The sequence below is a fragment of the Mustela nivalis genome (genome assembly GCF_964662115.1).
Source record: "Mustela nivalis genome assembly, chromosome: 13".
In the NCBI taxonomy this organism is placed as follows: Eukaryota; Metazoa; Chordata; class Mammalia; order Carnivora; family Mustelidae; genus Mustela; species Mustela nivalis.
The window spans coordinates 29,772,601-29,798,169 of record NC_139032.1 but is presented as its reverse complement, the minus strand read 5'-3'; the positions used below and the strand labels follow the sequence as shown (position 1 = coordinate 29,798,169).

The following is a 25,569-nucleotide window of genomic DNA, read 5'->3' as shown; positions in this document are numbered from 1 at the left end:
TTTGTGCCTCTTCCCACCCATCTCAATCAAGACAAATGAGGAATTCTGAGTGGCAAGAATGCCAGTTCTGTAAAACAGCATTTTGGGGCAGGCAGAGGCTGTTTTTTAACATTGACTCCATTGACTATGTTTGTTAGCCTTCCTAGGTACAATTAGAAGTTTGTGGTAAGTTTTCTGACCTGCTTCATTGTGATAAGCTGTTTGCTTCTCCTGGCCTGACTCCATTCTGTCACTGTCACTGTCCAAGTCCCCATTGGCCTGCCTGGCCACACCTGCTTCCCACGGTTTACAACTCTTTGGCATTTCCTTCTTACCACATTCATCATGGGCAAGGCTTGTCCCCTGTGGACCTTCCACATAGGGGACTGTCATCAGAAGAAGTCCTATGTGGACATCAGTTGCCAAGAGTAAGCAACTTGCTTTAAGTTTCATTTTTTGAGGTATGGGTTCCACTGGTAGCTTTCTCTTCCTGTTTCTTCTTGTCCTGAGATTGCTGTCCCATCTCTGGACATGCCAGTGCCTCTGTGAGCCTCCCCATTCAGCAATGGGGTCCCTTGGAGCCTTCAGTTTCGACTTTCCAGATCTCACCCCACCCTTCTGTTCGCAAGCTGTTTGTTAAGATTTTTCCGTGCTGCAATCCTGCTTTACCTCTTCACTTCAGACAGCTCTCCTTTGACTGCTTCAGTGTTTTAGCACTGCTATTTAGTTGCTCACCCGGCCTCCCAATTCCAACCAACCACCTTTAAATATTCCCTACCCCTCCAGTCTTCAAAGCCCTCATTCTCCAAGTTGGCTTGGCTGGGGGTATCTTCCTGACAGGAAGGAGGCAGGAGGTGAAGTTGGGTGATCATTTTAGAATTGGAATCCCGACACGGAGCAAAGTGCTTTTTATGAGAGCTCCATCCGTCTGATCCAAGATCAAAGGATGGATGCACCCAAGATGAGTGTGTGCAACAGCGGTGGATGGCTTCTTAGATGTGGACAAATGTTTCCTCTGAACCCTCAGTTATCCATGTGAAGGGTTCTAGTTGCTGGAGGTTGCTCTGAGAGAGGGATTGAGTGAAAGTGTTTGACAGGAGCCAGGGAAGAGGGGGACGCAGAATGAAAACTGTGTCCACATGCATGCGCGCCCGCTTCTGTGTGTACATGCGCAACAAGGGTAACAACTGTTTCTCAAGTAGCAACAGATACTCACAAAGACTAGCAAAGCCAAGGGATGACCTTGCCCCGCCACAGACTTGGTTACACCCATGCGATTTGTTTCAGACCTGTTTCAAGAAGTTCCTCCTTTGCCCCCTCTTTTCATATGTCCCCAGTGGCTCCATCAGGTCCTGCCTAATGCCCTGAAATCTCCAACTTCAGAATTATTCCTAGGGGTTTGGTTCCACAAGTCCAAGTTAACCTGCAAAAATGCTGCCTAGGTAGCCCTGGTCAGCCATTAACACCTTGATGTCAGTTGGCTTATCAGACTCAGAGGCTAGAGCTGATCTCTGCCGTCTGGAAGCCTTGTCAGTCACTGACACCTCCACGCCAAGTGGGTTATCAGACTGAGCAGCGCCATAGCTGGTTTTGCAGGAAGGGATGGGGCACAAGCAACTTCAGAAGGGTAGAGGCAGCTGTTTAATGAGAAAGAGCCTGCCCTGGTGGGGAGTCTCAGAGAAATGCCAGAAGGTAACTACACATGGGGCTCTGGGCCCTGCAGAACATGTATCTCAGACTTGATGATTTAAGGTTTCTAACATCTAAGAGTAGATGGAAGAGAGGCACAGCACTGAGGTTATTTTCAAAAACTGATTTCAGAGGAAGGAAAAGGGCAGGCTGCTCTTGGGAGAAAGAATTTCCAGTGAGTTCCCCTCCTTACTGACCTTTTAGGTTCCAACACCAAAGCTGTTCTCCCTGATTCTTTACATCTCCACAGGCCAACTCCAACTACTTGCACTCAAAGCTGTCTTTGCTCCCAGTTTTAAAGCATTTGACTGAAATAGGACATAATATGAACACATTCCATCTTAACTAATGGATGCAAGACCACAAAATCTGGGGAGCTCTGTAATCTCCCTGTTCTGCACTATAAGGGGGGACAGGAAGCTCACAGGGCTTCAGGCCTCTATCCTGAACAGACCCCTTCCAAAGCCAAGTACTGATTTTGGGCTTGTAATTTTGAGTTTCTAAAGAAGCACATCACCCTCCTCCCCCAATCCCAAACTACATAAGCATCAGGCCCCACTAAACCTGGATCTATCTCTGATTATTAACCTTGGCAGGGTACTCAAGAAGCCTGTAGCCAAGCTTGCTTTCAGAGGGCAGAGGAAGGGGATGTTGGGGTGGGGGGTGTCATTTTAATTAGGAAAAGCAAATTCCACGGGTCTGCTGGAATTTCTTTGCAAAATTAGCATACCTATCGACTTGATATTGTGGGCCATTTAAATGTCTTTTGCTAAGCTGTTTCTCTTTTTTTCTTATCCCCCTTTCTCTTTCATAGTCTAGACTACTCTATTTGGAGAAGTATTTTTATATTCCTCTTTCTCACCCCACCCAAGTTTATACCAAGGTATGAATAAAGTCTTTGATATGACACCAAAATGTAGCGTTTCTTTTTTTTCTTTTTTAAGATTTCATTTATTTATTTGACAGACAGAGATCACAAGTAGGCAGAGAGAGGGGGAAGCGGGCTTTCTGAGCCCGATGCGGGGGCTCGATCCCAGGACCCCGAGATCATGACCTGAGCCAAAGGCAGAGGCTTAACCCACTGAGCCACCCAGGCGCCCCAAAATGTAGTATTTCTTAAAAGAAACGTTGGTGGGTTGTTTTTCCAATTATTATGACTCTTAGAATCCATGCTCAGCTTGGATAAATGGGTAATATCCATTTAAGACCATTTTTTACTAAAGTCAATTGGTATGAAATGACTTTCTGGTCCAGCCTAATTCACAGGGCTGCCCAGCATTCCAATGCTTAATTACTTAATGCATCTCAAACATATGCCCTCTGGAAACTCAAATAACCTAATTAAAGAATGGTATATCATCTTTGGAGGGGAGGGAGACAAATTGTGACTCCTAGGTGTTGTGTGTGTGTGTGTGTGTGTGTGTGTGTGTGTGTGTGTGTTTAATAATACTGTCAGCCCAGAACGACATGAGGAAAGGCTGGCTTTACCTAAAAGACCAGCTAGTTAACTCTTAATATTTTCAATAAATTATCTCACCCTCCTCCCATCTGTAATTCATCTATATTCATAATGTGGACCATTTAAAATAGCACCTTGCAGCTGTGTGTGAAACACAAGTCTACCCTGCAGGGTAGAGCAGATGAAATGTTAAACACTGGCAGGGTCTTTCCAGAGTAGGGCTTTTCCATTTAGGGCAAGAGGCTGAGAGCCCTTCAGCACAGAGGCACTTCCGTCTAACCCCATCACCCAAGCTTTGCCTCGTTTGGGAAGGCAGCGTGGGTGGGAGCATTTGGGTGGCATACCCCAAAAACCACAGTCACTGGAAGGGAAAAAAAAGCAAATATCAATTAGTAATTCCTCAGCCAGCTACCAATCTTGGTTTCCAAGGGACTCCACCTTGGTCTCTTTAGAAGCAGCAGCTTCCCAGGGACCTCAGACAGAAAAGACGCGAATCCACATACATCTTGGTGCACTGAACGTTTCCCCAGGGAGGCTCTTGTTATCGGCCCGGCTTCCCTGGCTCCCTGCCTCCCTGTCAGCCTGTAGGCCTGTCAGCCAGAATGCTCCCAGCTTCTCAGGACTTCCGTGGGAATGTGAGCAGGAAAGGGCTTTGAGAATTGAGGACAGGCAAGGTGGTGGTGTTGGGCAGCGCTCTGGGCTCCCCGCATTTCCCGGAGCGCTGGGGATGCTGCAGTGAGCTTCCCTGCTCCCCTAGCAACCCCCGCCCCCGGGTTCGGGCGATCCGCTCAATGTTAGCAAAGAACGTGGGGCTGGGTGGGGGGCAGCGGTGGGAGACCGCAAGGTGGGGAAGGCGAGGTGGCGAGCCGAGACCCCCCGCCCGGCGGCCCCCCGCAGACAGGACCGCGGGGGGCGGGGAGGGGGCGAGCGGGGCTCGCCGGAGCTCGCGCGGCTGGGCGCCTCCCAGGAAGGCGGGGAGGGGAGCGCCTGTTTACCCAGGAGGGCTGTGCTGATAGCACGTTCCTCGAGTTTACTTTGCTTTCCTTGAGTTTATTGTAAAGGGGTAAAGTTTTCGGATCTGTCACGTGACCCTGACAGGTCCTGCCTATGGCGCGGCAGACCACCCACGCCGAGGGCCATGGAACTGCTTAATAGAAACAGGCTTGTAATTGTGAGTCCGCGCTGCACTCCGCCGAAAGCCTCCGGCGGCCCAGTGCGCCGGGGTTTTTACACTTTCCGTTCCTTTTGTAAAGACGGAGGAGGAGGAGGAGGAGAAGACGAAGACGAAGACAGAGAAAAAGACGACGACACGGAAGACAAAGAGACCCGCAGCGACAAGGCTAGGGGGAGACGAGGGAAGACGGGGAGAAGACGGAGGAGCGGAGCACCAGGAGAGGGGGGCGAGGGCAAAAAAGGAATTGATGTGAAACCAAAGCCCAGCGTCCGCGCCATCGGCACCCGCGCTCCGGGCAGGGCTTGACGGCCGGCTATGGTGAGTGCAGCCGGCGCGGCCACCGCCGCCTCGCCCTTGCGCCGCGTGCTCCCCGGGGCCGCGGGGTTTACGGGGCCGGGCGCCCCGCGCGGCGGACGGAGGGTCGGCGGGAGGGGCGGGCGCGCCGGGGCCGCGGGGCTGGGTGGGCTGCGCCGCCGGGGCGCGGGAGCGCCGGCCCGCGTCTCCGCGCTCGCTCACTCGCCGCGGGCCCCCGCCCCCCGAGGCCGGCCCCGCGGGGCGGGGAGGGGGCCGACCGCGGCGGGCCGGGCCGGGGAACGGCCCCGGGGGGAGTTCTCACGGAGGGGGTCGCCTGGGATCCCATTTTCACGCTTGAAAGGGTCGCCACCTTGGCTTCCGCTCCTCAGCCTGCTGGTGGCTCCCGACTCGCCAGCGGAGGCAGAGCTGGGTCGGAAGGACTGGTGCGGAGAGTGACAGCGCTGGGGGGGGGGGGGGGGGCGAGGGCGCGCGCGCACCGGAGCCAGCCCTCTCGTCTCGGTGGCGCTCGTGGAGACCTGCTGGAGGCCACGGGCGCACGCTCCCGCACCCGCACGCCTCAGGGCGACACCCGGGGCTAGCCGAGCAGCACCTTAGAAATTCGGAGTGCACACATGCCCCCCAGCCCCCTCCGCCGTTGGTGGGAAAAAAGGCCGGGGTGCTTTTCTGAGTTCAGGAAGGGGCCACGGGTGAGAGAGAGGTACGTGTTGGCGGTTGCGGCCATGGCACACCAAGCCTTCTGGTGCCTGCCACCCATTAAAGAGGTCGGCGGCTAGCTGGTGCTGAGTGTGGCCTCAGGGGAGCCCTGAGGTGGGGCGGGCTGACTCAGACCCCTTTAGACCCGATGCCAACCCGGGGCGCACAGGACTTCCAGAGACTGTACCTCTGGGATGACATGCTATGCCTCCGGATATTTTAGTCCGTGTTAACAATGACGCCTAGTGTGTGGATGAGCAATCAGTCCAAAGTTTTCAGATCTCAGTTTCCAACACCTAAGAAGAACCATATGGATTGTTGCCTGTGGAAGACACCCAGAGAGACCTCTCTTTTCTAGACCTGGGAGAGAAGACTGTCTTCTTCATTTTTATCCCTCCTTCCTCCCTTGGGAGGGGAAATCTAAAAGAACCAGACATAAATAATAAAGACCCACAATGGGCGGCCCTAAATACTTAATAATTGTATAACTGAGGTCTTAAACTACAATAGTCCTTTTTCAGCATTCTTTGTGTTCAATTTTTTTTTTTTTTTCCTGCCAGTAGTTCAACATGCAATTAATTGCCTTCACAAAGAAAGACAATGCTTTTTGGTGTCATCCTTTGTTACTGTAACTTATTATTTCTGGGTGGTACCTCCGGATAAATCGTTGCCTCAGGTGCATTGTGCCCCCATGTTGTAAAACAAGGGGCTTTCAATTGTGAGTTTGTGTGTGTTCCAGCTGTCACCCAGCTTTCTTCCACAAGGGTGTAAAATGCCTTTGGGTCCAAGATCTTTTATATTAAAATGTTGAATTAAGGTGGACACCAATAGGCCCATTCTCAATTTGGGGTATTAGCTTCATTTCGAACTCACTGTGAGAAGTGTATCTAGTTTCTGGTTATAATCTAGTCCTAATCTAACAAGCTATTTCAACAGGAGTTCACACCATTTGGATTTATTTCGTGGGGGGGGATACTTTTTATAAATTGTCTTCAACTTTCTACAGATAGAAAAACTGATGAAGCAATTCAATATGGATTAAAATATCTGTCTTCCCTGTTTTTATCCTCATTCCTCTCTTCTCTCCCTCTCTCTCACACACACACCTTTTATTTTCTCCCGCCTCTGCCACAGTGTATAAAGCCCTATTGAGACATGTAGGCGTGATGTGTAAACCGGATTAGCAGTATGAAAGAAAGACACACAATAAGCTGGAATTGTTTTACTTCCCTTTCATTTCTCATGCCTATATCTCTAATAAATTTGTTGCTCCAGCAGTGGGTCAAAGGGATCATGTTGCTCAGCTTCTTTTTCATGCAAGACCCAATGGCAGAGATCACTGAAATGAATGGTGTGCCTTCTGCCAAATGCAAAGCTTGATATAGATATATTAGATGGGGAGATAGAGATGAGGCAAGAGAGAGATGGAGAAAAAAAAAATGTTCAGAGTCTGGGTCTTTCTAGACTACATCTCTATCCACTGGAGTAATGTGGCGAAGAAGATATTTGAGAAGGGGGAAAATCAGTACAAGGATCAATGCTATGTTTTCTTTCAACTTCACTCTAGGCTCTAAACATTTTCTCTGTAGTTGGTGACCAAAAGCTTTGGCATCGCATAAAGTCTAATTCCCCTTTTCAAGCTAGTATTTGAACCTGGAGTAATAAATGTGGAGATTTCTGGGACCTTCTCAGGACATCTCTCCTCTGCCACCCTCTGCCCCATCCCAAGCTCACTGCAGGCTCAAAAAATGCCAATGCTCCTGAGTTTGTGCTGTAGACCCCTCATTTACTCCATTGTAGAATTGGGAGCAGCTTCCCATTAAAGGAGATCAGGGGTAATTAGCAGCATTATTTTGACAAGTTGGCTAGAGCTGTTCCCTTTCCTCCAGTCCTGGGGAGGAGGGAATAGGGGGAGGAAACAGAAGGTAGAAGGGAAAGAGGAGGGGAGTCATGCTCAGGGGTTTCTCATTCTGTGGCTGCTGAATCTTTTTTTCCCCCCTCTCCCCTGAAACCTTTTAGACTCATTTTCTACCATCACCTTTTAAGTAAATACAAAAGCTGCCAATGAGAAAATAATAAGGCATTCTTAGAGAGCCAAGAAAATGTGGTGGATGGTGGCATACTGCTGGAACTAAGTCTAGACTCCTTATCCAAAGTACCTGCTTTCAACCGCTCAGGCTCTGGCCCATCATTCACATCCTCTACCCTGGGCTCCCCACCCAGAAATAGACTATTACATCAAATCCCCAGTTCCTCTCCCCATCCCAGGCACACTCAACAGGCACACTGTGGGACTTCATGTAACATTTGCAATTCTTTGCATTTGTGGAAAAGAATATTAAACTCAGGCAAAATTATAACAATGCCCAAAGGTTAATTTACCAGAATACATTAACCTGTTTATTCATTTCTACTTTGCAAAAAGTAGCTAAATTACACTAGATTTTAAAGATCCATTTAGCTGGATCTGAGAAACCAGTGAAAAGTTAAATCTCACAATGGTTTCTCATTAGTCAACCTAGTCCAGCTCCCACAATTGCTTATCATTGGAATGTCCAAATACAATAGGCAGATGTTTCATTTCAATGTTATCACTTGGATAATCGGGTGTCATTTTTGAGATGTGTGTGGTGTGGCCACAGTTATTTTAAGTATTGGAGCAGAGAAGGGGAAATAATTTCATATTCATATTTTAAAAGTTTAAGGAAATCTGAAAACTACGGAGTCCTATGAAGTCTTAGAGTATGGCGGGAAGACCTAAGTGACAAGTGATGCATTGATATGATGCATTCCCCTCTACTTGGAAAGGGGAAACAGAACACTCAAGGGTTTCTCCAAAGAGGGCCAGCAACTCCTACTGGTTGAAAAGGCCCCAAGCTCTCACTTAATTTGGGAACTCTCAGGAGGGGAGACACGCTGCAGACAGGCCACTAAAGGGTCTGTCTTCCCAGCAGACACCTTCACAGACCTGGCTCCTCCAGCCAGCCTCACCTCAGGTCTGGAGCATTCTTATGGTTAGTTGAAGTTAACAAACCCGGTATGGCGCAGCGGTCCCCTGCACAGGGCATGCATATTAAAGCCGGCAACGCTTACAAATGTAAATAAGGGCAGATTGATTAGGAACAACATTATCGCTGGGAATGTCGCACTCGCATGCATCAGCAATGAGGCAAATTGGGGGCAGCCTCAGCCCTGACCACCCAAGTCGAGCAGGCTTTTACACTGGCTCCTCTTCCCTTTCTTAAAACGTTACAGAAACAAGGCCAATTAGATCCTCAAAGTAATTCATCTCTGTGTATGAAAAAAGCAGACCACAGGGGAAGCGGCGGGTGGGGGTGGGGAGATTAAGATAGCGCTTGTTAGAGCCCAGGCTGGGGACTGCGTCCTGGAACCTATCCGTAGAATTTACAGGCCGGGACTATTGTCTGAGATGCTGAAAAGTTAACCTATCAAACAGCGGGTGAGGAGGCTGAGGGCGCTGAGAACCCGGGAGATCAATGTTCAAAACGTTTAGGAATTAAGTCAAACTAAGGGAAATGAGCCCGAGTGGAAAAGGCTTTGCCACTGAAATGGTGCACACGTAGCAGCAGTCAGCACAAGAGGATATGCAGCTGCGCGCAGAGAGTAATAAGGAACCACGTTGAGTACACAGCCTATAATTTCATTTTAGAATTCCATAATCCAAGCAGCTAACTGAAATTGCTGTATAAAAGACTGGGAGGCACAACTAATGTTTTGGTCTAAAATGCTGCAAAGGAATTTGAAGAGACAAACGTAGCAACCTATGACTAACATGATTACCTTGCTATATACAGCACGATGTAAATACAAACAGACTGACACGTAAAACTAGGGGTACAACCCCCAACTCTAAAAAATAATTCCCAGCGGCAAGCATGTAATAGTTTGACTTGAAACGTCTGCAGAACCACTCAGTAAGAAAAGTTGGAATAAATCTCCTTTCCTACTTTATGTTCTTTAGCAAACATAACAAAAATCAGGATATCGCTTCAAGATTAAACTCGCTACGTGTCGAGCCCCATCCTCCTGCGATGTTATTTATTTATGTGCCATTTTAATTGCATGGTGCTTGCCTTCGCTTCTGGATTTTAACAGCCCTCCCAGAGCGGCGCACACAATCACGTGCTCCTCCGGAGTTTTGAGTTTTGAATTTCCGCGCTGGCCCGGTACTCCGGTCCTCCTCTTGATCTCTTAAACATCCTCAGACACTTATGCTGTCTTTGTCTCTATCGTACGGGACACCCTTCCCCGCCCGGGGTACCGCACACGTTCCGCTGGTTTGGAATTCAGGAGACAGGGCCTCCCACGAAACCAGGAGGGAGAAAAAGCTAGAAGGAAGGTGGTGAGGCTGGAGAGAGAGGAAGGAGAAAGGGGTAAAAGAGGAAGGAGAAAGGGGAGAGGGAAAGAAGGAGGGAGGGGGAACCGCCAAAGAGGAAGGAGGAGGGCGGGGAGGGCTGCCGACCAGACCCCCGAGAGAGCTGCGTGGGCTGCCCCGGTGGCCTGCGCGCCCCGCTGCAGTCCCCTCCAGGCCGGGACCGCCGACACCCGGCCGCTGAAGGGGAAGGGACCCGTGCGCTCGGCCATTGGCCGGCCGCGGGGAGGCCGCGCGGACATTGGGCAACGTAAGGGGGCCGGACCGCCTTCAGGAATGTACTACGGCGCGTCCGGCACGTCTGTCCGCGCTGGCGGGGCGCGAGCCTCGTCTGGGCTCCCGGGAGGCCGCGCTGGAGACTTGGAGTCAGCCCAGCGCGAGCCAAGCGCACCGACTTCCCTACCTGCTCCGCCTGGGCCGCGCGGGGAGTCCCGGAGCTCGGGTGCGCGCGCCGGCGGACGCACGCGCGCGCGCTCAGGCCGGCCGGCCGCCCAGCGCGCGCAGCCCCGGCCCGGCCCTGGGTCACGTGGTCGCGTGGGCTCCGCCTTCTCCCCCCGCTCCTCCCCCTTTCCCTCCATCTGGGTTTCTTTCTTTCCTTTCCTTTCTTTCTTCTTTTTTTTCAATGAACACACACCGTGTGCATCTTAAAGCCACACTGCCCCATTTCACGGCTGCAGTCGGCTTCTAGCTGCGCGAGTCTCCCTCTGCAGTTCAACCACGTTTTGAAAAAAGAAAGGGAAAAATAGTAAAATGAAGCAGAATCGAGAGTTTGTGGGTCTGGTCCCTATCTCAGGGAGGATTTCATAATTTGCAAACAAGAAAAACAAATTACGCTCTTCAAAAATTACATTTTTAAATAAAAAACGGAACTATGTAGGTAGTTTAATTTGTCTCTGGCCGCAGGATCCACTTCAGAGGGTTGCGTGTTTTCTTTCCCAACGGGAAGCGAATCTCCGGGATGTCTCGGTGACACTGGCCGCAGTGTACTGACAAGTCCTCGCAATCAGCGCACAATTTGTTTCGAATGAATCCAACATCAAAGCCTTTATTCTCCCCAACGTCACGCTATTATTAAATATAACAGGATGCGTACCAGTTTGGGGGGGTGGAGCGTTTAAAACCGACTTTAAATAATTTAAACAAGGACATACGGGTAAGAAAAGGGGGAGTCCAAACGAACCCCGAATAGTCAGGGAAACTTTTTTCTCTTTCTCAATGGAACAATTCCGTTGCTCCTGGTTGTTAAAAGGATTCTGTTGTTTCTCTTTTACATATGTCACATTAAAGATTCAAATAAAAACGCCTCTGCCTCCACAAGATTGCTTTGGTGTCTGGATTCCACATTTTAAAAAAACTGACTCCTTCAAACGGGGACTGTGCTGCTTTGGGTTTTGGGGTGGGGTGGGGGGAGGATTTTAAGAAAGGGTGGCTTTTCCCAACGTCCTTACTCTCCTCTTTAACTTTCCATTTTGTTTATCTTAATGCGAGGCGTTGTTCCCTGCGAGAGCCTAAGTCTTCTCTTTAGTTAGAAAAGAAAAGAGAGGAGAAAAAAAAAAAAAAAATCTGGCACACACTGCCGCCCTATCCACCACCCTGTCATTATTGGTGCAGGCCTGGGAATTCAAGCCGGACCTCCCAGTATTTGCTGCAGCTTGAGGCCAAGGTGCCTCTGAAAGGGTTTTCTTTGAGGAATTTCAGAAATTGTTTAAGCGCTTAAAAAAATATTACATTTCCCCCCGTGTCTATCGCGAGGCAAATGCTCGTGGGTGTATGTGTGTGTGTGAGTGTGTGTGCGCGCGCAAAAGGCGTCTTACAAAAAGAAGACACTGTTGAAAAGAAAAGGAATAAGAAAGAAAAGGGAGGGGGGAGCATTCCTTAATGGAAGTATTGCATGCGAGAAGGTTGGCGCTCTCGGAGGCTCCCCCCGAAGCCGGGGATGCACACACTGGGGTTGCCTACCTGGGTGGTCTCTCTACTTTGGTGAGCTGTTGCTAAGCAGCTAATAATAGTCATGTTTGCTGAGTAATTTCTGCCCTCCGCGAGCCAATCGCGTCGCAGAAACCCAAGCCATCTGACAGCCCCGGGGGCGGGAGCTCCAGCCTTTTTCTCTTTCGCTCGGTCTCTCCCCCTCCACCCCCACCCCTCCTCCTCCTCTTTCTCCAAATGGAGAGAGTTCTTTTTTTTCTTCTTCCATCTCATCTATTGAATCAAGGAGCTGCTGCGGCCGCTGCCCGCTGCACACACACAGAGCGGAGTCCCCAAGTCCCGGGAGCGAGTGAGGCGCGCTGCACTGGGGCAGAATGGTCCAGCGGGTCGGCGAGGAGCACAAGAAAGCAGAGTCCGGGACCGAACAGCCACCGCGAACCCAGCAGCCAGAGCCCGAGCAGCCCGAGCAGCAGCTTCAGGAGCCGCCACCGCCAGCAGCAGCCGCCGCGAGAGGAGCGGCGGCGGCGGCTGCCCCGGCCCGGCAGCGCTGAGACCCACTGGGCACCCACGGACCCCGCGGCGGTGGCTCTGCGCTTACCCTCCGCGGCCGCTCGAGCGACCCGGGAGGCGCCGAGGGAGCCGGCGAGGCCGGCGGGAGCGGCGGGGATTTGCTGGCGCTTTCTGCAGTGAAGGGGTCGCGGCGCGGGGCGGGGGGCGGGTAGGGGGAGTTGGGGATCTCGAGGAGCGCCGCGCTAGCGTCCGAAGGACAGGCTGGCTCCGCGCGCCGGCTCTCGCCCTCCCGAGAACTGGATGTGGGCAGCGGCGGCCGCAGAGACCTCGGGACCCCCGCGCAATGTGGCAATGGAAGGCGCAGGGTCTGACTCCCCGGCAGCAGCTGCGGCCGCAGCGGCAGCAGCGCCCGCCGTGTGAGCAGCAGCAGCAGCGGCAGCAGCAGCAACAGCAGCAGGTCTGTCAACCGGAGCCCCAGCCCGAACTGCCGGCGGCCAGCAGCGTCCTCGCCATCCGAGCGCCCGGGCGCGCCGGGAGCCCGCAGCGGCGGCAGCAGTGCGCCGAGCCGCCCGGGAAGCCTCGGTTCCCGCGGCGGCGGCGGCGGCGGCAACATGGCCTCGGCTGGTAACGCCGCCGAGCCCCAGGACCGCGGCGGCGGCGGCAGCTGCAGCGGGGCCCCGGGTCGGCCGGCTGGCGGAGGGAGGCGCAGACGGACCGGGGGGCTGCGCCGCAACGCCGCGCTGGACCGGGACTATCTGCACCGGCCCAGCTACTGCGACGCCGCCTTCGCTCTGGAGCAGATTTCCAAGGTGCATTTCAGACTCTTCTCCTCTCCTCCCACTCTTCCCTCCTCTTCCTCTTTGGGATCACCCCCGCCACACACATACACACACACACACACGCACGCGCGCACGCACGCACGCTAGCACTCACACACACCTCTCCAGGAAAAGAGTCAGACAAGTGGGGATTGAAAAATTCAAACCCTCCCTCCGGTCCTCGGAGGAAAGGGCTGTCTGAGGTCCGCAGGGGGTGGAGGGTGTGTGTGTGTGTGTGTGTGTGTGTGTGTGTGTACGTACGCGTGTGTACGCGCCCTCCCCGGCATGCCTTTTCCGGAGCACTGGAAAGCGGTCCACAGTGGACCACCTCGAGGGCGGCCACAGCGCGGCACTGCCCAGTGCCCTCAACCCCAGAGACCCCTGCTCCCGCGCCCCAGCCCCTATTTGCAACCTAAACTCCTGTAATGCTGCCACATTTCTTAACATCTTGGAGGGGGAGGCGTAGTGGAGGGAGGCGGAGAGAGGAGGGGGGGAGGGAGCCGAAATAAAGGTGGTTTCCTTTTTTGGCAGCGGGTTTTGCTTTTGTTGAGCATGAAATCTCGGCCCCCTTAAAAATTATCCTTGGAAGAGGGCATCTCCCGTCTGCCTTTTTAGTTTTTGAGCCACCTCTTCTCAGAGCCTGGGGGGAAAGGGAAAGTTGTAAACAAATTGCCACCTTAAATCCGCGGTGCTGGTCTTGCCAAGCGGCCGGGTTCATTGTGTTTACGAGGCTCGCTGAAATGTGTGGAATCCGGGGAAGGCGAGCACCCAGACGGGGGCCCGCCGGGGCAGCGGCCAGCGCCGGGGAAACGCCGCCGCCGGGAGCAGCCACAGCCCAGCCAGGACCCCCGCCTGCGCCGGCCTGGGCCCTTTCCCTGTGCACTTGGCTACTTTTTACGTTTAACCAGATGGGAAGGGAGAGGAGGGAAAGATCCATGTGGCCGCCCTCTTCCGATCACAAATATTGTCGTAAGTTACAGATGGCTGCCCCACTTCCTAATTCAGCTCACACAGCGTCTCCCAACGCTTTGGAAATGCGTCGCGAGTGAGCTCCGGCGGCCGCGCTCACCACGTGGATCCCCACTTACTACCACGCCGGGCGGGGGTCAAGGTCGGGAAGCCCGCAATACATTTTTCACAGAGCGAGCTCGTCCCCCAGCCCCCTTCCCTGCGGGGGCACCCGGAGAGGGGTGAGGGATGGCCCTCGACTTGCGGGGAAGCGACCCGTGGTTTGCTGGTTCTTAAATGGTGGGCTCCAACGCAGACATTCCGCCGCCCCTCCCTTCCCAGCTCCCGTGTGAAGATTGCCTCTGTTGAGTGACTTCTCTCCTGTTTGCCTTGGCTTCCCCTTCCCTCTGTTCTTGCAGCCCTTCTCCCCAGCGCCCCCAAGACACCTTCGGGGAGGCTACGCGGGTCGTGCGTGGGGGCGCCCCTGCTGTTGCCAAGGTGCAGCTCCCACGCTGCATCCCCACTTTGATTTACGGCCAGGCCTCCCCACGCCGCTCGCGTTACCCCGGGCCAGCCTGGGATCCAGGCCCAAGGGCACCCCCACCTCCCCACGGCTGTCGCGGATCCGCGGGCGGGTGCGCGCAAGCGGGCGTGGGCGCGCGGGCCGCGACTCCCCAGCGCTCACTCCTCCCTTCTGCTTCATCCTCAGGGGAAAGCTACTGGCCGGAAAGCGCCGCTGTGGCTGAGAGCGAAGTTTCAGAGACTCTTGTTTAAACTGGGTTGTTACATTCAAAAAAACTGCGGCAAGTTCTTGGTTGTGGGCCTCCTCATATTTGGGGCCTTCGCTGTGGGATTAAAGGCAGCTAATCTCGAAACCAACGTGGAGGAGCTGTGGGTGGAAGGTAAGAGACCCAGCGCCCGCCGCGGCGCCCTCTCGTCCCCCCAGCCCGGGCCCCTTTCCCTTCCTCCTTCCAACTGATAAAGATATTTGCCAGCATACACCTAGAGCCTTTCCGTGGCGAGCGAGAACCCCCTGCCCGCACCAGGGGGAATTGTTTATTGTTTGGGCGCCTGGCCGGGAGCCAGGCCCGCCCGACAAAGGCCGCGCTGTAATCTACTCGGGGCGCTGCGCTTTGCTAGGTGTTGTGGGAGAGAGTGGCGAGGGCGGGCCGGCGGGGGCGCGGGGCCCCTCCGCGGGCCGGACCACTCCGCGCGCCCGGGGGTCCCCGGGGCCTGCCGTCGCCGCCGCTCGCCTCTGCTGCGCCTGAGACGCTGCTGGGGGAAGGCCTTTCGGCTCCGGGAGCTCGTCCTCGGCGTCCTTCCCTCCCCCACCCCCACCCACCGCGTCCAAAGAGAAAGAAGCGGGGGGGTGCAGAGAGAGGCCACCCCTCCGGCTGGAAGGAGTGTGCGCGCCCCCGGCGGCCGCGGCAGCCGCGGCGGGGAGGGCGGGGGGCGGGCGCAGCGCGGGCCTGCGGAGGCGGCGGCGTGTGTGGTCCTGTTTTTGGACAGCTTTCAACTCTGGGGGAAAAAAACATTTGTCTCAAGGTACAAAAAAAAAAAAAAAAAAAAAAAAAAAAGTGGGGGTGGGGAGGAAAGGAATTGAAAAAAAAAACAGCAAAGCATAGACTGGAACGCATGTTTGCAAAGTAGATTAATGTTTCCTCGAGGGTGGGGGCTTTATAAATGGAATGATTTCGGGGCAGGGCCGCGTTTTGCAGGCTGAAAGAAGAAATGTGTTTTAAGAACTCGGGTTTGGAGGGAGGGGCCACACAGGAGCTCTCCAAGGGGCTCTGCCAGTCTTTTATCCAATGTTTTTCAATTTGGGGGTTCTTGAAGCCCCTTTTTTTTTTTTAACAGTTGTAAATTTAAAATAGATCCCCCTCGCCCATCGCGAAGGAAACATTTTACATTCTTTTGGTGATATGGGTTTTTTGGTTTTTGGTTGTTTTTTATTTTGTTTTGTTTTGTTTTGTTTTTTATTCTTTTTCTGGAAAGTAACAGTCTTGCTATTTGGAAATATTTTAACCCCTACATACTGCTTTTGGATATCTCTTACAATGAGATGGGAAGGAAGGATTGAGGTAATTATGTAGACATTTCAAACTAGAGAATCTGGAGCATTCCTAGTGAGAGCTACTTAACACAAAATTTGGAAGCCTAAGAGTTTTATGTGTGATGACGTCAGTGATCCCTTTCAGAATGCTGTTGGAAAACTAACCTTGGGGAATATTTTGTTAAGTTTACCTTGTTTGTGAAAATTCAGCTCTCAGTGTTTTGCAAGCATATGGTGGAGTCTTTAATTGAAAAGTGACAATTAAAATAATAGTCCAAATAATTAAGACCAGAAAACACCCTTGCCTTAAGTAGGTTGGTAATTAATACAAACTACTCCTTGGATTGAATCCGTGGGTTAATTTACCTCAGTTGAGCACTTCTGTGTCTTTGGTAGATAAGAGTTTTATTGAGCACCTATGATACATTAGCACCAAGTTTACTGAGTACCTATCATTCCCTAGCACTGTGCTAGGTACTGTAAGGGTCGCTGAAGTCTGTGAGACACTCCTTGTGCACAAAAGCTCGCAATTAGTAAACTTGAGCTCACTGTTGAAGTGGGCCATGAAAGTCAAATGGGAAAAAAAGCTTCCATGGAAGTGGTGAGGTAAATTAGGATGACCTGGAGAGAGAGAAGGAGGGAGGGATGTCTGGGCAGGAGCTGGGATAGGGAGTCCAACAGGCCCCAGCTGAGTGGAGGCTCCTGGTGTGGTGGGAATAGGATGCTATCACGCAGGTGTGCCCAGGACAATAGCGCTGTAGTTGGGAAATGATGTGATTGGCTAGACTGCGGGGAGCCACTGTAGATTCTAGGGGAGAGCAAGGGATGAGCTGAGGGGCTTCCCAGCTCTGTCTGTTCACTTTACACTACTCAGACCAGCACATTTGTTAGTATCAGTGGTGATGACAGAAGATAATTTTTTGCTGTTTTGAGCAAGATTTTTTCAGTAGACCCAAGTGTAAAGACACCTCAGACAGGTGTCATTTTGCCAACTTTGGGCCTCAGTTATTTTTCTTCCCATTTCTGTTTTGGTAATTTCAGTGTGGCTCATGGATTCTTTAACCAAATGTTATTTAACTAAATGTTATTTACTTAATACTATTACTTGCTGCTCAACTATCATTACTGTTTATTACCGATTTGCACATGCCTTACAACTCAGTAAAGTAGTTATCTATTATTACACTTACTTTTTTATTTTATATTTTTAATTTTATTTTATTTTCAGTGTTCCAAGATTCATTGTTTATGTACCACACCCAGTGCTTCATGCAATCCAGGCCCTCCTTAATACCCACCACCAGGCTCACCCATCCCAAAACCCTCCGTTTGTTTCTCAGAGTCCACAGTCTCTCATGGTTCATCTCCTCCTCCGATTTCCCCCAACTCACTTTTCCTTTCCTTATTTTTATGACATAATAGTATATGTGATGTGTTTACCTGTAATAACTGATTCATTATTCAACTTTACAAAAATGTCCACTTTGCCTTCTAATGACTGACGTCTACTTGGTCTCTTGATTTGTCATTCATTCATTCATATGCATTCACTGGGTGCTGGACTCTTCCCATGTAGAAGAAGCAATAGTTTCATAAATACAAGTAAACTCAACCAGGGTTTCACATGAGGCCATCATACCATTTTATAATTTTTTTAAACGATTTTATTTATTTATTTGACAGAGAGAAAGAAATCACAAGGAGGCAGAGAGGCAGGCAGAGAGAGAGGAGGAAGTAGCCCCCCCCACACCCCCCCCCGCTAAGCAGAGAGCCTGGTACAGGATCGAGCCCTGTATTGATCCCAAGACTCTGGGATCATGACCGGAGCCGAAGGCAGAGGCTTTAACCCACTGAGCCACCCAGGCGCCCCCCCATTTTAAAATTTTAACTTGAATTCAAAGAAGAGGTAACAAGTGAAGAGTTCTTGTTTATGATGTGTAGTGAGGTTAGTGTTCATATCAACAGTAGGTAGTGTAAGCATTTTTTTCAGGAGTTGGAATTTCCTTCTCTGAGTAGCAACTTGGAATGCAGGTTAATTGTGCTTTAATCTCTGATAAATTCTTCATCACTATCAGCAAAGAAGCTTGTTAGATGTTTTTTTCTTAAGGGAGACTATAAATGTTCTGAGCATAAATAAGGGTGCTTGCTACACTAAAGAAACCAAATGTATAGAGGTTGCCTATTTCTCTAGGTAAAAAGGAACATACTGAGAAACCATAGGAAATTTTAAGGAGAGAGGAATGCTGAGGGACAGTTTGGGAAAATGTTTATTTACCCTGTGGTTTTTTTTTTTTTTTTTCCTTTTAAAGACATGCCACACACACTACATAGATAAATAGATAAAGGCAACTGGAAATGTGTGTATCTATGTATCTCTACACAAATACATGTATCTTGAACGGTGTGGGGCGTTTGGGGTGCCGACCTGTGCACAGTTGAAAATCCATGTGTATCTTTTGACTCTCCAAAACCCTAAATACTAATAGTCTATGTTGACTGGAAGCCTCACTGATAACATAAGTAGTCAGTTAACACATATTTTGTATGTTACGTGTATCAAATGCTGTATTCTTAGAATAGAGTTAGTTGAAGAAAAGAAAACATTATTGCAAAAATCAGGAGGAAGAAAAAATATATTTACAGTACTATACTGTATTTATTGAAGAAAATCTGCATATAAGTGGACCTGCACATTTCCAACCTGTGTTGTTCAACCGTGTTTATTTGTATATCCATGTAGACTTACTACATATGTCCTTGTATTTGCCAAAATAAATGTCTTTTTAGTATACCCAGCAAATTAAGGGGGTCCACTTGATAGGCTGTATCATTGATTTGACTTTCAGCTTCGACATGCTGGAGAAATGTGGCTTTATAAAGGCAGTTTGAATACATTGGGCACATTGTGCAGACCAATATAAGCTAGAGGAAGGAAGATTCTCTTATATTTTTTTATCACATTGGTGATTAGAATTCTTTGACTCTGTCGTCAAAACGTTCATACAATGATGGCTGCGTTCACTGCAACAGCAACCGGTTTCTTTTAAGGAACTCAATATACATTGGGTACTAGCTCAGGTCTGAGGGTTATAGTATTTGCAAGTAAAAAATATCAAATGTAGCTCACTTGTGACTGGAGTCATGAGGTTCAGGAAAAGAGTTTGTGGAATGATGTACAGGACATCTGCAGTTACTGAAACACATGCCAGTGGCGGCAAGGTCAGGGAAAGACTAATTGTTCCTTAAATACAAAAATACCCCGTCAGCTCACGCTCTCTGTCTGCTCTGTGCCAGGCACTGCACACAGTTCCAGAGAGGTGTTGGTAAAAGGCCACAGTCTGTGCTCTCAGACTTCCACCCAGCAGGGGGCACACAGACCGGATTCAGGATGGCAGGAACACCTTCTAGGACAGCCTAGACAGGGAGGGACTGAGCCAGGCACCAGGGGTTGGAGAGTTGAGGGTGCTGGGGCATTCCAGGAGCAAGGCTCAGTGGACTGGGCTGTGGCCTCCAGGAGAACTCCCAAGTACTTGCCTCTGGTTGGAACTTCAGGTCACAGGTGGGGACCCCAGAGGCCTGGAAGGCCAAGCCGCGTGGCAGGAAGGTCACTGGTGTGTGCAGGCTATTTGGGTGAGTGGCTGCTAGCTCTCCCTCTTAGCCCTTCTTTGCCTGTTTCATTCTCTGTACTGGCATATCTGGCCTCTAGGGCCCTCCCTGCTACTGGCATGCTTCACCTGGATTTCACCCTTCTGGGCACAGAATGGAAATAACTTGGTAATCTTGCCCTTTCTTGGTTGGCTTTTTCTTTTTGCTTAACACATTTATCCTCCTGTCCCGTTTAATATCTACCCCCACCCTCCAGCCCTATCTCAGACACAAGTTCATTGTGACAGCTCTCCAGTGACAGAATGTTCATTTATCTCTTTGAGCATTTTTCCCCCTCAAGCTTTGCCCAGCCCCTGGCTTCTTTTACTGCAAAGGGTGGTAATAGCCTTGAAATGAATCTATATTGCCTTATGTTTGGTTATTAACATCTCTGGAGGGCAAGCAAGAGAAGAGGACACAAGTTTTGACTTTCTTTTTTTTTTTTTATAAGATTTTATTTATTTATTTGACAGACAGAGATCACAAGTAGGCAGAAAGGCTGGCAGAGAGAGAGGAAGAAGCAGGTTCCCTGCTGAGCAGAGAGCCCGATGCCCGATTGGATCCCAGGACCCTGGAATCATGACCTGAGCTGAAGGCAGAGGCTTGAACCCACTGAGCCACCCAGGCGCCCCTTGACTTTGTTTTGTTTTTTGTTTTTTGTTTTTTTTTAAGAAAAAATTTTAAAATGTTATTAATGCCTGTTTGATGTTTATAAGTGTTCTCAAGTTTGTTTCCTTGCTAGTATGATGCCTTCAGCGTTCTTGAACTCAGGCAGTTGTAGGAATACATGAACTTCACTATCCTTTCTTTCCGTTTAGAGCACGTTTTCTAACTATGGACATTTTGCTGGATAATTCTGTTATGGGGGTTGCCCTATGCCTCTTAGGATGTTTAGCAGCAACCTTGAACTCTACCTACTAGATGCCAGTAGCAACTTCCCAGTTGTGACAACCAAAGATTTTTCTAGTCATTGCCAAATTGAGGGGGGAGAGAATGTACAAAATCACTCCAATTGAGAAGCCCTGGTTTCGATAATAGATTCCAATTGGAAGACTCATGCTGTGCAGAGGGAAGGCTTTTATTATGATGGAGTTGTGACAGCAAAGGCACTGCCATAAGTGCAAAAGAATTTTCTTTAAGGTAATGCCCCCTCCCCACCTCTATATTTACTGGCCTAGGTAACTAATGGTAACTAATTTTTTCTATTCTAATAATTTAAGTTTGTTTTCCTAGAATTACATTAAGTGTCCAATTTAAAAAAAAAGACAAAAAACAAAATCCAGCATGACAAGTTGACAGAGAGATAGAAGGGCAAGCCATGGAAGAAAGAAAAAGCTGTATATTCGAATATTTTCTTCCTTTGGGTAATTTAATTTTGAAGGCAGACCTTGTTGTATTTCAAGAACAGTAAGGTGAAGGTTTAGTGTGAACGTGACTTTATAAAAAACAGGAAAAGACACCACTGGACTTAGTTCACATTGAAACAAGAGCTCCGTTTGGAAGCCTGTGCAGTGCATTAGCTCTTCCGTGGTCTAGGTCTCCTCCAGATGCTCCCGTCACAAACCTCCCCCCCACCCCCACCCCGTGCCCTTTGGCAGCAGAGCCAAAGGCACACGGTAAGGGGCTGAGGTCTTGAGCTTGTATGGGCCCAGTGGGTTCTAACTTTACCTCCCCTTTTCAAAATTATCCCCCAGTTTCTGCTCTCTGGGGCTGTCCGTTTGGGGGCATTTCACAAGGGATAGAAAGACCTGCTGAAATGCAGCTCCTTTCTTCTCCTTGGTCCCCTGTGCACTTTGAAAAATTAAGATGTTTATCAGGTCAGATTGCAATAGTGGGTGCCCACGTGCAGGTGCAAGGAGTTGTGGTTTTGGAGAAAAATGACTGAAAAATCAACACCCAACAATAATTGCTTGAAAATACCAAATAGCCTCAGGTGCCTTCTTCCCAGGCCACCTGACCCTCCGGATCTCCCGTGTCTCTTTACTGCCCACCATTCTTGACCCGCCGAAGGAGTGTCGAAGCGAGGTTGGGCGACGGGCTGTATCAGATACATGGACTGCTGCTTGGAGGCTCCAGAAGATGACAGCTTCCAGATGTACGAGCCGCCGGATCCATTTGTTTGGATTATGCACCACAGCTGATGGCGAGATTAACGCTGGCTGGACAAGCTATGGGAGATTTGTCTGGTTTCCACAATGCTGTGTTTATATTTCATTGGGATTTCTCCTTCAAAGCTGACCTCCCTGTGACCCCCAGAGCTCTGTCCACTCAGGCCAAGCTGTAACTTGTCTGCCCCTCTTCTCCTGATGTGTATGTGTGTGTGTGTATGGGGGTGGAGGGGTGGTGGTGGTCACAATTGTGCAGCGGAAGGGGCTGCTTTCATGGTTTACCATTCGCCCTTCCCCCCACCCCAGCTTCATGCCAGCTGTCTGCCCAGTTTTAGACCCAGAAGAGTGCTCTATTTTGTGGGGGTGGGAGGTAGGGAAGATGGAGGGGGCTTGATTTTGAAGGTCTTTTTAGCTTTGAAAACAAATACGGAAATATTTGAAAAGCATTATACATACAGGAGACCAGAGGCTGTTTTGCAGAAGTACAGTATTTTAGCTCAGCCCTAGTTTGATACTATTTTGAAAAAAGACACCCCTAAATAATCACCAGACCCGTGTGATCCTAATCCTATTTCCTTTGCCCTCACTGGCTCCCAGAAGCTCTTCTACCTCCTCCCCTTCCCCTCTCCCATCCTTCTTTCCCTCACCTACTCCCAAACTGCCCTAATCATTTCCTCCCAGTGGATCTCTGGAGTTACTAGTGTGAAATCTGAAATGGTAGTAAATCTGGTTAATCACAAACTGACAGGAGGGAATTAGAAAATGTATTCTTTCAAACCAGCTGTGGGAGATACCACATGCAAAGCTGCTGTTTGCATCCTTGGCGTTCTTATCTTAGTACGGGTTGGTTCCCCGACCTTACTCTTTGATGGGGTCTTGTCAGCAGAAGATGCACTTCCCCTATTGAAGAGCCATGGCATTTTTTTGGACTTTTGAGGTGCCTTAGAATTCACCGACAGGTGGAGTGTGAAATTCGTCTTGGTCCCCTGTGTTTAACGTGTTGTGTGAAATACAGAAGAACTGTATAAAGGGCTAAATGCCCTTTAGCATTCCTTGAGATGCTAAGGAAAATGTAAACCGAGACATTCTAACCCAGGCACCATACTTCAGGTTCTCCCTGCATGGAACTCCCTCCAAAGGCAAAAGGAACACCGAAGAGGACAGAGTTCCTTATTGAGATTGTGGCTGACTTTGCCACATTAGATGGACCATCCACATGAGAGGTCCCAAAGAGCAGATGGTTTTGCTCATGAAGACGCTTCCAGCAGTACATAAGGAGGAAACTCCTTGGGATTTTCTTAGTGGGAACCCTCCTTGACCACACAGCTATCATCAGGGTCATCAAGATATAAGCAGTTTTTTTACTTGTTCTCCACTCCCAAACTCTGAATTTGGGTCCTTCGTGATAAAACCTATTGGAGTTGTTTCCCTTAAACTGGATTTAGAGTTGTTGTTGTTTTTTCCTTTATATGGTAATACCTATTTTTCTACTTGTGTGTATCTCTAGGTTTGACATGAATAATTCAATCTTCCAAAACAGTAGAATGCTGCCACTGAGAAACCTCTTGACTGTTGTAGAGAAAGATATGGGAAAGATGCATTCTGTCCCCAGTCCCTTCAAGACTATGACTATTTTGTTGTATTTGGGTTTATAGCATAGTTGGAAAAACTATGTGTTAAGGAAACTGTTGTTGGCGGGCAGTCAGGTATCTGCGAATGAATGACAACTTTGTTGTTGGAGAAATGTATCAGGTGGAGGTAGGACCTTATTTCTAGAAACCCAGGTGTAAGTTGGCCCAAATCGTCCACACAGCTTGTGGGTCCCACAGTACCACTGGTGAGGTGTGGTGAGGTGAGGCTAGTGAGAAGCAAGTACCACCACACAAGCTTGATGTCTTGTCGTTAAGATAAATGAAAAGAATCAGTTTCCCCAGTTTATCAACCAGAATAGTTTTCAGTTACTGATGAAATGTGTACAAAAGTAAGCAAAAGGAACTAGAAGTGGGCTTTGTGAAGTCAATGTGCACGATTTTTTTCCCCTTAAATCATTGCTTAAGGGCTTCTGGCCCCTAGCTCAGGAATCCTGCCCAAAAATGCCAGATGTATTACACAGTCAAGTACTGCAATGTAAACACTGCTCTGTGCCATGAGGCAGGGTGGTCCGCTTCTATTAAAGAAGAGCCAGAGACCGGGAGGGGCCGAGAGGTATGCCCTGGGCTCTACAGCGGCCGGCAGTGGTGATGGTGTTTGGGCTTTTGTCGGCACAGTCAAGATTTGGAACTACAAAAACCTAGAGGAATTAATACTTTTTACTGGCAAACAAAAGCCACTTGAATTGGGATGCCAAAGAGAGCAAGATGTGGCTTGGATCATGTTGCCTCACTGGGTCAGATAAATTGATAAAATGTTGAACAGGATGGGGAGGGGCTGATAGGAACTGAGCTGTTGTTTTCCCAGTAGCATCTGGGAAAAAGTGTCACCCTTTTCATCTGCTGTGAGTTAAAGGGCAAGGGGGTGAAGCAAGAGGAGGAGCAGCTTCTCCCACCACGCTCTCCTGGATCTGAGAAAACCTGCTGGGTCGGTGTCCCTTCTGTGTATACACCTAAGCTAGGGTACAGAGCTGTCCAGACCTGTGGTAGCGCTGGGGGGCCAGCCCAAGATATATTACAGATATATTATATAGATATGTTATATCTATATAGATATATTATATAGATGTATCATAAGATATGTTATAAAGAAACGGCCTTCCAGTTGGCTCCCAGTGTCTAGATTTCAGTAAAACATCTACTAATGATGATCCTTGGAAGGTAAGAGCGTTGGGCCGCCCCTCCAGTCAGACGTGTTTCTATAGTGCTGCCGCCGATTTGAGGAAATTGGACTGCCTACACATTATCTGTACGTCCAAATAATCTAGTACTAAGCAGTCCTTAAACTGACTAAATTGAGGGTTTTTAAACATTAATATGAAGGTATTTTGTGAGTTAGGGGGAAATGGGGTTTCAATTTGAACTTGGGAAATTGTTTAAACAACCTGCAATATTATTATCCCGATTTTAGAGATCCATACTTCAGAGGGCTCTGAGAACATTGCTTTTAGAAACAGTGATGGTAAAAATGGGAATTTTTGAGATTAAGGAGAATGTAGGCTTCTTGACTCTCTCCCAGCACTTTTGTTTTTCTGTTTTGAATTCTCCCATTTCCCCACCCCCATTCCCTGATTTCCTTAGCTCCTTTAGGGGAGAAACTAGAAAACTTCACAAAATAGACACAGTGTCTTTTTAAATAGAAGTTTTCTAAGTATAACAAAAGAATTTTCGCTTGCTGCCTAAGAAATTATTTCTTTCCTCTTACCTGATTTTTCCCCCATGCTTTTTTTGCATTGTTGTAGTAACTTTAAAAACAATAAATATGATGCCATCATTTTAGTCCACACATGATCCAGAAAAAAAAATTGCACATGTTTAATACCTTGCTTAATTGCAAACAAAGCCTGCAATTTGAGAGAATTGGGATTAGGGCTAAATATCTATTAACTGCTCTTTCTAGAGATTTGGGGAATAGGATGACCCTTTTTTTCTTTTTCTTTTTTTTCTTTTTTCTTTCTTTTTTTTTTTTTTTTAAATAGGCTACAGTTTCACATGGCTCCCAAAAGAAATCTCTCTCCCTTTTTGTTTCCCACACCAATTGATTTATCATTTTGCTTGCAAGCAGATCCAGAATGTTAGGGCAAGAACACACTCACTTTTTTCTCGTAACTTTTTTGTTGCGGACCGAAACCAGTTGACTTGAATAAATTTTTCTGAGGCCTGAATGTAGCCAGCAACGTGGAAAAATCTTGCCATTCAGGGCCGTCTGA

At 49.2% G+C, this 25,569-nt stretch overlaps 1 protein-coding gene and 1 long non-coding RNA gene across 6 annotated transcripts in view; one reads left to right on the top strand and one right to left on the bottom strand.

Annotated features, from left to right (window-relative positions):
- Nucleotides 1–10,374, bottom strand: part of LOC309847288 — a 51,693-nt gene extending 41,319 nt beyond the window's left edge. The window contains exon 1 of one of the 2 annotated variants that reach the window (XR_014302376.1): nucleotides 10,106–10,374. This is a non-coding gene — a long non-coding RNA (uncharacterized lncRNA). The remainder of the gene's footprint in view (nucleotides 1–10,105) is intronic. The other variant, XR_014302377.1, reaches the window with a different exon arrangement.
- Nucleotides 4,533–25,569, top strand: part of PTCH1 (patched 1) — a 70,240-nt gene continuing 49,203 nt past the window's right edge. Inside the window, exons 1-2 of one of the 4 annotated variants that reach the window (XM_082697237.1) lie at nucleotides 4,533–4,619; nucleotides 14,614–14,806. In XM_082697237.1, the coding sequence (XP_082553363.1) occupies nucleotides 4,617–4,619; nucleotides 14,614–14,806 (196 nt within the window). In that variant the 5' untranslated portion in view covers nucleotides 4,533–4,616. Of the gene's footprint in view, nucleotides 4,620–12,518; nucleotides 12,948–13,609; nucleotides 13,926–14,613; nucleotides 14,807–15,357; nucleotides 15,450–25,569 lie in introns of those variants that run through there. The other 3 variants (XM_082697238.1, XM_082697239.1, XM_082697240.1) reach the window with 3 other exon arrangements.